The 14,516-nt window shown below is 35.5% G+C and overlaps 1 protein-coding gene across 4 annotated transcripts in view; it reads right to left on the reverse strand.

Annotated features, from left to right (window-relative positions):
- The window catches only part of fam102bb (family with sequence similarity 102 member Bb), a 42,900-nt gene that overhangs the window by 1,918 nt on the left and 26,466 nt on the right, over positions 1 to 14,516 (reverse strand). The window contains exons 7-11 of one of the 4 annotated variants that reach the window (XR_012395560.1): positions 13,956 to 14,051; positions 9,831 to 10,035; positions 9,594 to 9,730; positions 6,788 to 6,857; positions 3,631 to 3,899 (exon numbers count right to left, since the gene is read on the reverse strand). Coding sequence is in view for 2 of the 4 variants with exons in the window: in NM_001044844.1 (NP_001038309.1) it covers positions 3,857 to 3,899; positions 6,788 to 6,857; positions 9,594 to 9,730; positions 9,831 to 10,035; positions 13,956 to 14,051 (551 nt within the window). In the remaining 2 variants the exon portion in view is untranslated. Of the gene's footprint in view, positions 1 to 5; positions 3,900 to 6,787; positions 6,858 to 9,593; positions 9,731 to 9,830; positions 10,036 to 13,955; positions 14,052 to 14,516 lie in introns of those variants that run through there. The other 3 variants (NM_001044844.1, XR_012395561.1, XM_005160711.6) reach the window with 3 other exon arrangements.

Consider the following 14,516-nt stretch of genomic DNA (forward strand, 5'->3'; position numbering starts at 1 on the left):
GACGCTTTCTTTGAAATGTGGTTTTATTGAACAGTGCGTGGTACATACCTTACCAGCATCATAACAGAACACATGGCATGGAAGCCACTATTGGTCAAAAGTCAGAACACAACATTGCAGGACAAAGCAATGTCACCTTTACATTGTCAACATTACACACAGTACAATTACAAAGACCAGAAACTTCACAGAAGAGATAAAGCCACCATGTTTTTACAACATGTAAAGTACCAGGACTTGCTTACAGGTTATGTAAGAGTAGCTGGGGAAGAAATGTGAGGGGGGACGACAGTATTAATCTTAATAAACATACATAAAAATAGACTTTCATTTTGGCAGTAGATCAATAAAAAAAATCAAGTTTAAAGTAAAACGCGCGTATTACTGAGTGGATTCTGAAATGTAATGAAGTCGAAATATCACAGATAACATCTGTGTATACTGATATTTAGAAGCACTTGCTACCGAGGCCTTAAAGGGTCATGATGATGGAAAATTATATGATAAATTGTAAAATATTAAAATCGTCAAAGATACTTTGTTTTTGCAATCTGCTGAGAATTTCTTCCAATGAACAGAGTTGTTCGAATGATTTCTGAGCAAACAAAGACTTTGCCACTGAACAAAGTTTTGTAAGAGAATGCAAAGGCACTGAAATAAAAAGTTTATTCCAAGTGAACGCAACATTTCCTGGACAAAGTTCTACGCCAGAGATGCCCAAACTAGTGCCCGGCGGCCAAAGTTGGCCCATGGTAAACTTTAATTTTGCCCAACAACCCATCTGAGACGAGAGGGAGAACGATGGGGATGGTTTTGGGATTGACAAATCAAATTTAATGCAATTATTATTATACATTTTTTAACTGAAATTAAATGTTTCAATTAAATCAGAGATGCCCAAAGTAGGGCCCGCGGACCAAAGTTGGCCCATAGTAACCTTTCAATTGGCCCCCCATCCAATCTGAGAAGAGAGGAAGAAAAATGGCGAAGGTTGGGGCGAATGCCTTCAACAGAGATCGTCATTTTTTATTTCACTAAACCTTACATTCGTTTAATTGATGAACTACAAAAAAGTTAAGTGAAATTAAAAGTTTCAGTTAAATGTTGTGAATTAATTGGATTTTTTAAAGGGTCATGACACCCTTAAACACATTTTTTAGATGTTGACATACTCTATATTGTGTCACATGGAAAACAACTGAAAAATGGTTGTTTTTGTAAATAAAAAAGCATAGACTCCATTGTGTTATAAATGAGGTAATTATTGTTTTATTGTATTACTAGTATAGTATAAAATATGTTGGCATTAATAATAAAATAAAAGTCTTTTTCTATTGATTTAATTATTATTAAAGTAGGAGGCTTTAATGTAATTCAGTTTGGCATATTTAGCTTTGGCCGACCACCCTCAATCAAATTTGTTCCTTGGCCCTTCATAAGAAAAGGTTTGGGCACCCCTGAATTAAATGGCAGAGACTTTGATGAGCAAATCATGAGAAAGGCAGATTCTGCTTGACCAGTGAATTCAGCATTGAACGCTACTGTGTTATAAATGTCATTGTTTATGTTTGATTGTAATAATTTAAAAAGTTATACTGTATTAACTAATAGCATTTAAAGTAAGGTTTTCTATTTATTTTGAAACATTATTAAATAACTTAGCCATGACAACTTTAATATAATATAGTTTGGTATATTGACTATGGCTCTCAATGTTATTGGTTTTCTTGTTATGAAAAAGTTTGGGCACCCCTGTTCTATGCAGATATGTAAATGGAAATGTTTTTCTTGGAAACTTTACTTTTATTTTTAAACATTTAATAAAATACTCTAATTCAAATACTATAAAATATATTCTAATTTCCTATGAGAGAATGCAAAGTATCTTGGACAAACAAATGTCAAGTCTCCGGGGAACAAAAAAAAAAAAAAAACATGCAAAAAAAGATTTTTTTTTTTTTTAAAAAATCATAAATATTTTGAAAACAAAGTAAAGCTCCTTTGGTGGAACAAAACATTTGCAATAGATTACAAAAGCCCTGAAATGTTTGTTTCTTGGGCAAACTGAAAGGTTTTTGAGTGAACCCAAAATTTCTTTAGTGAACTAAAATAATTGTAAGAGACTAGAGATTTACAGAGACTACAATTTTACATCTCATCTCAATATTCCTCTCATTGCTTTGTCTCTTTAGGATCCCCATACATTCGCAGTGTGGTGCTTTGATATTTGTGCAGTAATTGCGAAAAACAAAACTAATAAACCTGAGACATATGGCCAAAACGAATCAAAGCTTTTGATCAGTATTTCTTTTCGTTTAGTAGTGTTTGAATCTCGATAAACCTGGATCAACAAGATGGAGATAGCAAAGACCACACAAAATGCTTCAGACACATTGAGTAGGTGTGACACCCATGCATTTCTACACTAGAACTCTAGACATTTATGATATAATCAAGTGCAACAATAACAATTGTACACACACTTGCTGGATCCCCCTACACACACACACACAATCAAAAATCACAGAGGCATGTGAGTTTACATTTATAAAACATCAAATGGCTTCTCAGATGATCTGGGCATACGGTCACATAAAACTGCTGAAGCACTTTTGATACTCTGATTGCTGATCTTACAGAAAATAGCCATTAAAATACCTTCATTTTAGTGATACATCAAGTAGCTACAAAAACATGGATAATATGTTTTTGTAGTGTTATAGAGAGGATCGGACGAGCTCCAGAGCCTTGTGCTAAAACTTTCAAGCATTGCTGTAATGGTTAAATGCTTTGTTCTGTGCTGCCTTGTTACTAATTGTAGCTTTAGAACATCTTGGCTTACACTACATTACAGCATAGATCTCAAACTTGATTCCTGGAACCAGCAGCTCTGGACAATTTTGCTCCAACCCTAATCAAACACAGCTTATCCAAATAATCAAGGAGTACTAGAGACTATTATGCAGGTGTGATTTGAAGGTGGTAGGAGCTGTGGCTCCCCAGGAATTTGGTTCGAGATCATTGCATACAGAATGTCATCATCATCAAATGTCACTGACTGCTGGCAAACATCATATATTCACCTGTCTGGATTTTAAATAGTCTGTGTATATAAATCTAATTTTTTGAGATGACTTCTGTAATGCGACTGTAGGAGTTAACTGCTTATTTTCTGCAATAAAAGTAGAGATACACATTTAACGTGTACGAGTTTAACAGCTCAGCCTCAAAACCAACTACAACTATAAAGACACATAGAAAGCCTGTGTAAAGTCCTTCAATTCAAAGTGCTATCCAACTGGACGTGTTTCAAGTCTGAAAACGGCTTCATCTGTCAGACGCTTCACGACGCTGCGAGTGGAGGATGACGGTTTGATTTCCAATAGTACAGTGATGAGATGACGACAAAATGGACTAAGAGCTCAACATCTACAGAGTATACACCTAATACATACTGTAAAGATGTTTAAAATCCTTCGAAATGGCTCACAAACATGTAAACATTGATAAAATAAACATATCTTACTAAAATAATGTCATATAATAATTTTTCTTCTAAAAATCAGCGAGTAAAATAGTGGGAACGCTCTCTGATTTTGCAATGCAAACATATTAGCAGACGGACTTTACCTCACAGTGAAACACAGACACCAATAATGGCAGCCTCGCAAAGAGGAGCTGTCGGTTCTTTATGTAGCCAGCAGAGGGCGCCGCTTTACTGAGAGGCTGAAACCGGTTCGTGACAAACACTCTTAATGTGAGAGGAGACGAACATGTCTGAATCTCTTCGTCCATTTTCTCCTCCCACGAAACAGACTTTGGTTTTTGACACTTTTCCTTCTGGCATCTCTCAACCCTAGCGTTTAATCACCACCTGTTCGTAGGCACCAGCACCAACCCTAAAAAAGAGAAGCCATCAGCATTTTACATGAAGCCCAGTAAACGCTTTGCACTGTACTAAATGCACCGGGCTACATTTTTATAGACCGCGAGGGAATACCAGTGATAACTGTGTGATTCATTGTCAAGTAAAAGAGAGAGGAAGCCTAAAATTTAAATCCTCAATTAGCTTCATGTTGTAACAAACTGTTTTGGTGATTTACTTATGTGACACACTACCAGAAATGCAGGAGAAAAAGAGGTTTAGCAGAACACACAAGCTGTTCTTTTTTCATATAACTGAATTGAAGTGAATTGGGACAGATATCAACCTCCAGAAAGAACCACTAATGTAGTCCGTGTGAATTTATCCCTAGTAGCAAAGAATTCTTGCCCAGATTTGGCAAAAAGCTGGCACAGCAGGCATTCATCCGGCACTGGTATACAGCATGTGGGCCAAACATGGCCCGGGTTTGGCAGAGGTGGCACTGTTTTTAAGGCAGCACACAAGATTTGGGCCAGATGAAAAACGTAGTATTTGGCCCAGATTTAAAAATTTGATAAGTGGGCCAATTGAGTTTGGCCAGTCTTGACCCACATTTAAAATACAATAAAATCATTTTTGAGTAAAGAAAAAAAATTCTACCAATCAGGTCACTTTGAGAAAAAGCATGCCCATAGTGTGCCTTAAGCGCATCACTCCATAGGTTTGTCAATTTCATTGCAATCGTGACACACCAACCTATCTGGCCCAGTTCAGGCCCAGTTATGAGTTATTAACTTGACTGAGACTTGGCCCACATATGGTCTGTGTTTGGCCCTTGTCTGGAAGCCAGATTTGGTCCAGTCATGTACCGTAATTCACTGCGGCATGTGGGCCAAGCAAAACCTGATTGTGTGGGCCAGAGATGGGCCAGAGAAATTTTGCTATGTGGGATGTTACTGTATTTCCAGTCATTTTCATAATTGCTGTTGTATGGCTTCAGAAGACTTGCCCACAAATACATTTACGGTCTCTTTTGATCATTCTTTTAAAGGAAGAAAATTAGGACAATTATCTAAACTCTTTGGTCATTTTTGAGCAAGATGCTAATGGTCTAATCCGATTCAATTATCTATGCTAAGCTAAGCTAATAGTGCTCCTGCCTGACTTCAAGATCAAATGAATGGATTCAAAGATGTTTTAACTACACAATTTAACTCCTTGGGAGTTGCAAAATGAGGTTATTTACAAAAAAGGTAAAGTGATCGTTTTAAAAGTGCTGTATGTCAGGTTTTGACTTTTCTAAAGCATAAAATACCATAATATGTTTGCAGATAATTAAGAAACATGCAAAGTGAAAATACTTGTTTATCTGAAAAGTCAGCTATTCTGCTTTGAAAAAAATGTGAGTTACGTGCCGGAATATCTGTCTTTGTTTTGGTTCTTTTAACCTGCCCACTGACACTTTAGCCTATTATATTTCAGCACCCTGGGTTACCTTGTTGAAAAACCTGGTATTTTATTCATTTATTCAGAAAGGCTCTAAGCATGTGTCCGTGACTGAAATGAGACCTCCGGTGGACAGTAGCAGACTCCGAAATGAGAAGCAGATTCGGAGTTCCACATGAGGTGGTTATGAATTAGCAAATAATATAAATATTATGAAGGTAAACATTGGGTGAGCAGGTTACATTGTAAGCCTGTGTCATAACAACACGCTACGTACAGTAACAAGGTGAGCAGTGATAAGCAATTTAGCTGTTTGCACCAGACGAAACATGACAGAAATTTAAATACAGCTGTTCAGATGCACAGAATATGCACTCACTAATGAATGAGTAATTAATACATATTAAACCTCTTTAACATTATTGAAAGTAGATGCTGAATCACTTAGATGTGTTGGTTTGCATTATTTCACAGTTCTAAAGTTTCATTTCAAACGGTTAATTTCTGCTGCCGCTTTCAGTATATGGCTATGAATGTCAGGTAAAATGGCATTCAGACTCACAATGTTAGCATTTAGCACTGAATAAAGCACATGAGGTGTACATGAGGTGATTCATAGTTTTCTGTTGTTCAGCTGCAAGAAAAAGAAGCTGCTTCTAATATACAAGTTTGAGGTGTTGGTTAAAACAAAAACTCATTTTAATATGGAGAATATTCCTTCTATTGTGTGCCTTTGTTTTTATTTAGAACACAAACTAAGCCTTAAATCAGCCTTTAGGCCTGATAGGCTCACTCCTGTAGGTCCTAATTTTTTTTAAACATCATTATATGTAAAAGGGTAGCTTGAGCGTTCTGTGAAACATCTTTTTTATGCTTCTAGAAAAAACTCAGTTATATAGGTTTAAAACAATATGAAGACGAGTATCACTGGTGTGTTCAAGCATGTAGTTTGGTTCATTTGGTCCTGGACCAAAATTTTAAAAAGTACATTATTTATCATTTACATTTTGCTGCAAAATTTCTCAAATATCTGAAACAATGCTGTGTGCTGGGCTCATTATATGTTTGTACATTCAATTGTATTTTTATAAATTGAGCACCCATGATTTGCCAATGAGTTGCATTTCTGATGCTTATATGGAACTGTATTGAGCCAAACTAAAATGACAAAAAGACAAAAACACTTGCTTAAGAATTCTGTCCTGACTGTGGTCACATCTTACAACATAATTTCCTATTTTTGGTTGGTTTAGATGTCTTTTGCCTGTGTCATGTTCATATTTCAGTAAAGTTCTACCATAGTTCTTGTTTGCTATGCACAAATGTTCTGATGACGTTTTACATTTAATCAAATAAACTGCACTAACAAAGCAATTGTACCAGTTTGTTTTATTCGAAACAAACCTGCCAAATGTGAACACACCCAAAATGATGGCAGCATTTTCATTGTTGGCTAAAATATTCCTTCAGACTCACCTGGCAGGAAGATGGTGACTACCAAGTGCTGTGCTCCCACCAGGACCCACAAACAAGCGCAGACCTTCCTCTGAAATACAACAAACACACACACACACACACACACACACACAAACACAAACACAGACACAGACAGACACACAGACAATTGATTTAGATAGTGCCTCCATTCCTCACACACAAAGTCGTGACTTCTCTGGAGGATGCAAAAACAAATTGGTCTATTTCTAATGAGAACCTGTCGCCAGGTCATCTAAAAATAATACGAGAGCTAATAGGACACACATATAGAGACGTGTTCTGGCACAGATACACTTCAAAACACCTACCAAGAAGCAGCAGCTACTGGTAAACACTGTTTCCAATTTAACAACCTGTTTCTGGCTCTGTTTTTTATTTCTGTTTGCTCTCAATCCAAGTGTGCTCAGATATTGTTCCAGCGCTATTATTACTGGCTCAAAAATACTATATCATGAAATTCACACTATTAAAAGCAACAAATGTAAAAAAGATTGTGTATAAACTGATCAATCCTTCAATTCAAAGCACTGCAAATTAAATGATTAAAACTAATTGTTTAAAGCCACTAATTCTAAGCATTAAATACAATATAATGAACGGCTGAATATGAGAAATGAAAAGGTTTATAGGTTATTTTCACATGATGTCACTGATGACGCTCAAAATTCAGATGCAGGGCAGGAAGTGGTTCTTCTGCATAGGAATCGCTATCAGAACATTACAATGTTTCTGTTTTATGTTGTTTATAATTGTTTAAATCAGCCAATTTAAGAAATGCCAAACAGTTTTATAGACGTCCAAAAGTTTTTGCTTATAAAGGGGGGAAAGTTAAAGAAACTGGCTAAAATAAATGGAAGAAAAGGCGCCATCTAATAAACATTTATTCAATACATGTATAAATATATTAATATTTTAAAAGATGTAAATGTGTTATAGAAAAATCAGATTCAAACACCACCACACTTATACAACATCCAAAATAATATAATTAACGTACCCTGCAATGTAATCGCTGCAATGAAATGTCCGTCTTGTTTTGCAATAATCCAAATCTTTTCTGCATTTTGGCGAAATAAACAATTGTAACGGTAACATCTATTCCCGCAGCAGTGGTGAATGTTTGTTGATGGTGAGTTCATTGACCAAACACAAAAGAAATGCAACCCTTGCGATAAAACTAGGCGGTTATTATTGAGGAGCACTTATCCCCTATAAATAATAATGTAGACTATAGTAACTTACAAAAAAATAAATAAATAAATAAAAACTATAGTAACTTATAATAAACATGTTTTAGAACCCCATAGTAAAGTGTATAATGTAATAAATTCTTTGTTAATGAATTCTACAGAATACTGTAGCATAGTAAACTGATAAACTGTAGTAAATACTGTAACACTAGTGGTGTAAACACACAGTGTAAACTGTGGTGCATTGTGATGGTTTATAAATATAGAAACAAGCCTATTGAATAATTTGCTTATTACAACAGTAGTGTCATACCACAGCAACATTATAATTACTACGACAGTTTAATTCAAGTAATTATCAAAAGTTTGCTTCCATATATTATAGTATTTACTATAGTATTTTTTCATGTACTTTCCTCTGTGTCTCCTGGTCAGTTTTTTTACTTCCTGCCCTCCAACAGAATTTTGCGCATCACCAGAATCACGTGATTGAAAACAACCTATTGCAAATAGATTTAAGACTTATTTTATTTTAAGATTGTAGGGATTTTGATGATGAAGAAGATTTTATTCTCTCTGTATGAAGTATTTTCTAAGTGTAAAGCAGTTAATTTTCTCTTCACAAAATGTATGTAGTGTTTGCAGCAAACATGCCAGCCTGTGTTAAAAATACTGTGTAAGATGAGTATACCTGCACAGGAGCAACACTAGGAGAAGGCTGAGTGACTGATTGTGTAGAATAACTGAATATGTAAAGCATTGATCATATATGTTAAATACTTCTATGAAGCTATATGTGTCAGAAGTTAGAATGAGTAACATATTATCAAGTGATTATGCTTTCATGACAATGTATGTAAACACTTAGTTTCTTTGCATAAGTTGCATCTATACTTTGCTGACATAGACCTGTAACATCTCTGTTGACATGAGCTAGTGGGCTGAGAGCCAAGAACAGCAGGACCCCTTAGACTAAAAACCTATTCAAAAATGGTCAAGAGTTAAAAAGAGACTTAGGGGTGTGTCAAATAATCCTGTATAAAGATTGTAACAAACACAGATACTTCAGAAGGTGTCCAGGAGAGACTTCAGAATGCTCTGGGGTCTGCTCTGCTCTTTCTCGGCTTTATTATGGAGTATAAAGTCTATTTTCTGATATTCAAAACCTCTGGTCTGATAATTTCTAAATGATAAAAAGTCTAAATTTACGACAATGAGAGCATGACAGGTCACTGCAGTTCCAATTTTTTTTTTCATAAACTTTTCAAAAATATTTGTATTTATTAAAAACCTGATTTGTTTCCTTTGTTGGTAAAGCTGAATTGTCCAGTCATTAATGTCACATGACCCTTCAGAAATCATTCTAATGTATTGATTTGCTGCTCAAAAAAAATAATTCCAATTAAAAATGTTAAAAACAGTTGTGCTGTTTATTATTTCATAAAATGTGATCACATTTGGTTTCAAGATAGTAATTAAAATGAATAAAAAGCAGGTATTAGTTAACAACATAAATCTGTTAGCATTTTAAATTTCACTCAGAGGATATTTACTTATAGTATATTTCAATAAACATATTAAAAATCAATTGTTACCTTCAGCGCTGGAGTCCAGCAGACTGTGGGTGAAATCCTGGCTTTGCAGGATCTTCTCTACTACATCATCTGCATCCACCCGCGTGGCATCCATCCTTTTCAGCTGAGACTCCATGGAGTCCTGTTTCACTGGGTATCTTTGTAAACATGAGAAAACAGTTTGATTATCAATATACATTCACTTAATATCTTGCATGCAAAGCTTGACGAATATGCAGTGTTCAGTGTTTGTCTGACCTGCTGGCAGCTCTGTCAGGGGTTGATGGGTGTTCAGGCACAGCAGTGCAGACTCCCGGGGCAGTAGGGGGCACTGTAGTTTGCTCGCTCTCCTCACTGGGTTCAGGGATGCTGGCAATGCCAGTGGAAGCACTGCCGATGGAAGTGTTTCTCCTGTGGGAGAACTCTGACAGACTGGAGGAACGAGAGTGACTCGTGCTATAGCCTGAGGAACAAGACACAACATTGTGTTTAAATGACTTTTTCTTTTTCTAAGGAGAACAGATAAATGAGGGTGAATTTCCTGAACAACAACATATCGAGCTGTTGAGTTCACGCATAAATAATAACTTTGTCTTGTTAATTTACACTTATTGCATTTGTACATGTACACATCATCTATATATACTCATATTATTCCGTTTCATAAAGAGACAAAAATAGTCTTATTTAGCAACTGTGTCTTTTCAGAAGACTTCAATTTTTGTTTTTCATTTGAATTTTTTAATCATTTTAGCTGTAAATATCAAAACATTAATATTTAATTATCATTTCTTTTTTATAAATCTATAATGAACTAAGTACTGAAAATAGTTACGGTACACTGTGGACCTTCTGGACAAAAATGAATTGAAATGGCAATATTTAATTCCGATACCATTAAAGTACCATTTTTTTTTTTAAATGTAAAATTTGCAATAATTTAGCTCATTTATTCAGGCACTCAGCAAATATACGTTTGGTGATGGCAGTTTAAAGATGTATGGAGAATACGGTCACATGGATTGCTCAGGTGTGATTTTTTCACAAATTTCAGAGTTTAAAAATCTTGATGGTTCTGTGGGTTTTGTTTATCCAATCTGATCTTTATTTTGTATTTTCAATTGGATTGATTGTATTTTCAATCAGGTGATTGGCTGAGCCATTCTACAGCTTGATTTTCTTTTTCTGAAGCCATTTGCAAGTTTCCTTGGCTGTGTTTTGAATCATTGTCTTACTGAAATGTCCACCCTGGTTTCATCATCATCATCCTGATAATGTAGATGTTGGATTGAAGCAGCTAATATTAATTTACGATGATGAAGGAGAGTTGCTGAAGAACTACTGAGAGATTTCAGATGGTGTCTGGGCATTCTGCTCCCTTTCTTCATGTGTTCAATACTTTTTTCCTATGTCATTTCACTTTATTACACAACTTCATTTGTAAAGTAATTAGATTTGTTGTCTTTTCATATATGCATTTCTTTGGTTTTATCTGGTGAAAATTTCAAGTCAACAGCACCTTTAGAAATGTGTTTTCCGAGTAATCTTACAGAAATTATATTTTCTAGGTAATCTTACAGTATCTATCTTATACAGTATCTATCTGAGGTTTTTGTGTGAACTGGCTTTCAATGGACCAAAATTTCATTGCAACCACAGTAAATGACAAACCTTTTAGAAAAGGCACTCCTTCCCTGGTAACTCACAGCCTACACTTTAAACACCTTCACAGATTAATCAATCAATTTGTATTGACGAGACATTTAACGTCCCCCCACCCACACATGCTATTCAGGTTACTGTCAAGCCGAGGAGCTTCCGATAGTGTTAATGCTAGTATACAGGCAGCTAGTGGCGTACCAATATCCTCCCACATAAGCAAACTTAGACATAATGAGCACTTCTGTTTGCTTTGTTTGACTGTAAAACTAACTTTACACTTTGAGATGCTCTAATGCAAAAGGTCAGCGTGAGCGATGTGTAACTGAATCGAAGAGAATGGCTTAATGGAATAAGGACTGAGTGCTGTCTCTTCTCTGGAAGTACCAGAGGAAGTGGTGTTATCAAATTAGACTTAGGACATTTAATCCAGCTCTTTTGTGATGGCCAGAATCTTTCTAAGAGCCCAATTTCAGATTATTTAATAAGGCAAACAGCACTATGCCACAAACTGAGAACAAAACGGCTTGAAGACGCTTAGAAATGCCTTGTTCAGCAAACGATCAAAAAAGGTCATTCAATTGTTAATTGTCAAACTTTAAAAGGTCAAAATAAATCAGTATGGGCAAAAATGTATCGCATCCAAAAAAAAAAGTTTGTTTTGACATAATATGCTTGTGTGTATTATATGTGATACCCACATACATAAAAACAAAGCTATTTTGTTACATAGAAATTTAAGGTTATATATAATTTGTATCGTCTACACATAATTTTTTATATCTGGAGATAAATAAACATTTATATAAATAGAGCAACAAATAATAACTTGACTTCTAGTTGATCATTTGGCAGAAGGTAGATTTTACAGATCTGCATACACTCTAGATTGTTAAAAAAAAAAATCCATCAATTTTGGTGAAGGAAAAATCATGGTTTGGGATTACATTCATCATGTGCACAAGAACTGCAGAGTGGATGGCAACATCAACAGCCTGAGGTATCAAGACATTTGTGCTGCTGATTACGTTACAAACCATAGGAGAGGGAAAATTCTTAAGCAGGATAACGCTTCTCATACTTCAGCCAACACATCAAAGTTCTTGAAATCAAAGAAGGTCAAGGATTGGCCAGCCCAGTCACCAGAGATGAATATTATTAAGCATGTCTGGGGTAAAATAAAGGAGGAGACATTGAAGATGAATCCAACGAATCTTGATGACCTCTGGGAGACCTGCAAGAACTGTTTCTTTGCCATTCCAGATGACTTTATTAATAAGTGATATGAGTCAATGCAGACATGTGTGGATGCAGTCAAGCTCATGGGAGTCAGACACAATATTAATTCTTGTTTCCACTGCATCATGACTTTATATTCTATACTGTACATTATTTTTGTTAAGTGACAGGACTTTTGTCTAAGCAAAGTCAGACCTTACGGTCCTAATTAAATAATTAAAAATCAAGGCATGATCATATTTTATTTTGGTCAAATAAGCATAATTTAGAGGCCTTTACCTTTCATATAAGACACTTCTGATACCAAATGATCAACAAGAAGTCAAGTTATTATTTGTTGTTCCTAAAATCCTTGGATAGGTGACACAACTTTTGTCAGGTAGTGTTTATGCATGCATGTGTGTATTTATAAATGCATAATAAATATACACAGCACACACACATATATATTATGTCAAAACAAACTTTTATTTTGGATGTGATTAATCGCAATTAATGCTTGCCCAGCACTAAATTAAGTTTAAAGTTTTTTTTGTTCTTTTAATGGATAGATATTTTGCATCACTTTTAATACCATGCAAAGAAATAAGGTTGATATAATTAGAACATTTTGAACTACCTGGATGTGTTACTTTACCAAAAGCTACAGTAAACGTTCATAACAGTTCAATTTCATTCAATTTTTAAGTATTGTACAAAACAAGGGGGTGACATGGTGGCTTAGTGGTTGGCACTGTCGCCTCACAGCAAGAAGCTCGCTGGTTCAAGTCCCTGCTGGGCTAGTTGCCATTTCTGTGTGGAGTTTGCATGTTCTCCCTGTGTTCATGTGGGTTTCCTCCAGGTGCTCCGGTTTCCCCCACAGTCCAAAGACATGTGCTATAGGTGAACTGAATAAATTAATTGCCCGTGGTGTATGAGTGTGAGTGAATAAGTGTGTATGAATGTTTCCCAGTATTGGGTTGCAGCTGGAAGAGCATCCGCTGTGTAAAACATGTGCTGGATAAGTTTGTGATTTTTTCCGCCGTGGCGATCCCTGATAAAAGGACTAGGCCATGAATGAATAGATAAACATAAAGAGTATGTTCAAGACCTTTAGGTAAGAATAAAAATCACCCCGTAATAGAGAAATTACAAAGACATTTGATGCATTTCAGTAACCCAGATCCAATAGCCATCCAAAACAAAACATGGTGTTTGTCCCTAATACTTACATACCAAAGTGTACCCTTTGTGTAAATTAATTGATGAGGTATATTAGTTCACACACATACTCATTTCATTACACCGACTGCAAACACATCACATGCAGCATTCATTCTGAATTACTATATGCTTTAATCATCTTGCAATACCAGCACATTGATTGACAGCCTGATGGTGTTACAGCCAGGGGTATAGCAGACAATGCTAATCAGGCATGCGTTCAAGTCGAGAAAGAACAATGAGTCACATCAGAGAGGAAACAGTGGAAAAAGGAAAGCCTACCTGAAACTTTGGACTGCTGACTAGCATAACTGGACGTTCGAGAGTGTCCGCAGAGCCCCAGCTCATCAGGCAGAGAACTGCACTTCCCTGATGTCTCTGTGGACATAAGGGATTCAGTTCAGTCTTAATTAAAGCTGCTTAATCGCTTTACGAGATTCAATGCCAATCTAAACTGATCCTTTTCTAATTAAAATCTATAGACAGTCGCTTTTTTGTTCAACGAGTATTTAATATGGTTCTTAAAATCTATTTTTTGGTGAACGTCCAATATAATTATACCCTGATAAGAGTTAGAATGGACTTTAAACTTGCTCAAATGCAATTAGTTTTTATGTAATACATGAACATATTTACTAAATAACCTTTTTAAAACTACAACATCTAGCTTAATTTAAAAAAAAAATATTACAGATAATAGAAATGCTGTTCATAGTAGGAAATTTGAAATGTAGACAGCAAAATGCATCTATTTGATGGTTGTAGCCTTTTAAAAATGCTTGTCAAGTACCCAGTTTTAGTTCCTTTGCTGGCATGTTTTCGATTAAAACAGGAAGTTAGGGT

Source organism: Danio rerio, chromosome 20 (genome assembly GCF_049306965.1).
Source record: "Danio rerio strain Tuebingen ecotype United States chromosome 20, GRCz12tu, whole genome shotgun sequence".
NCBI lineage: Eukaryota > Metazoa > Chordata > Actinopteri > Cypriniformes > Danionidae > Danio > Danio rerio.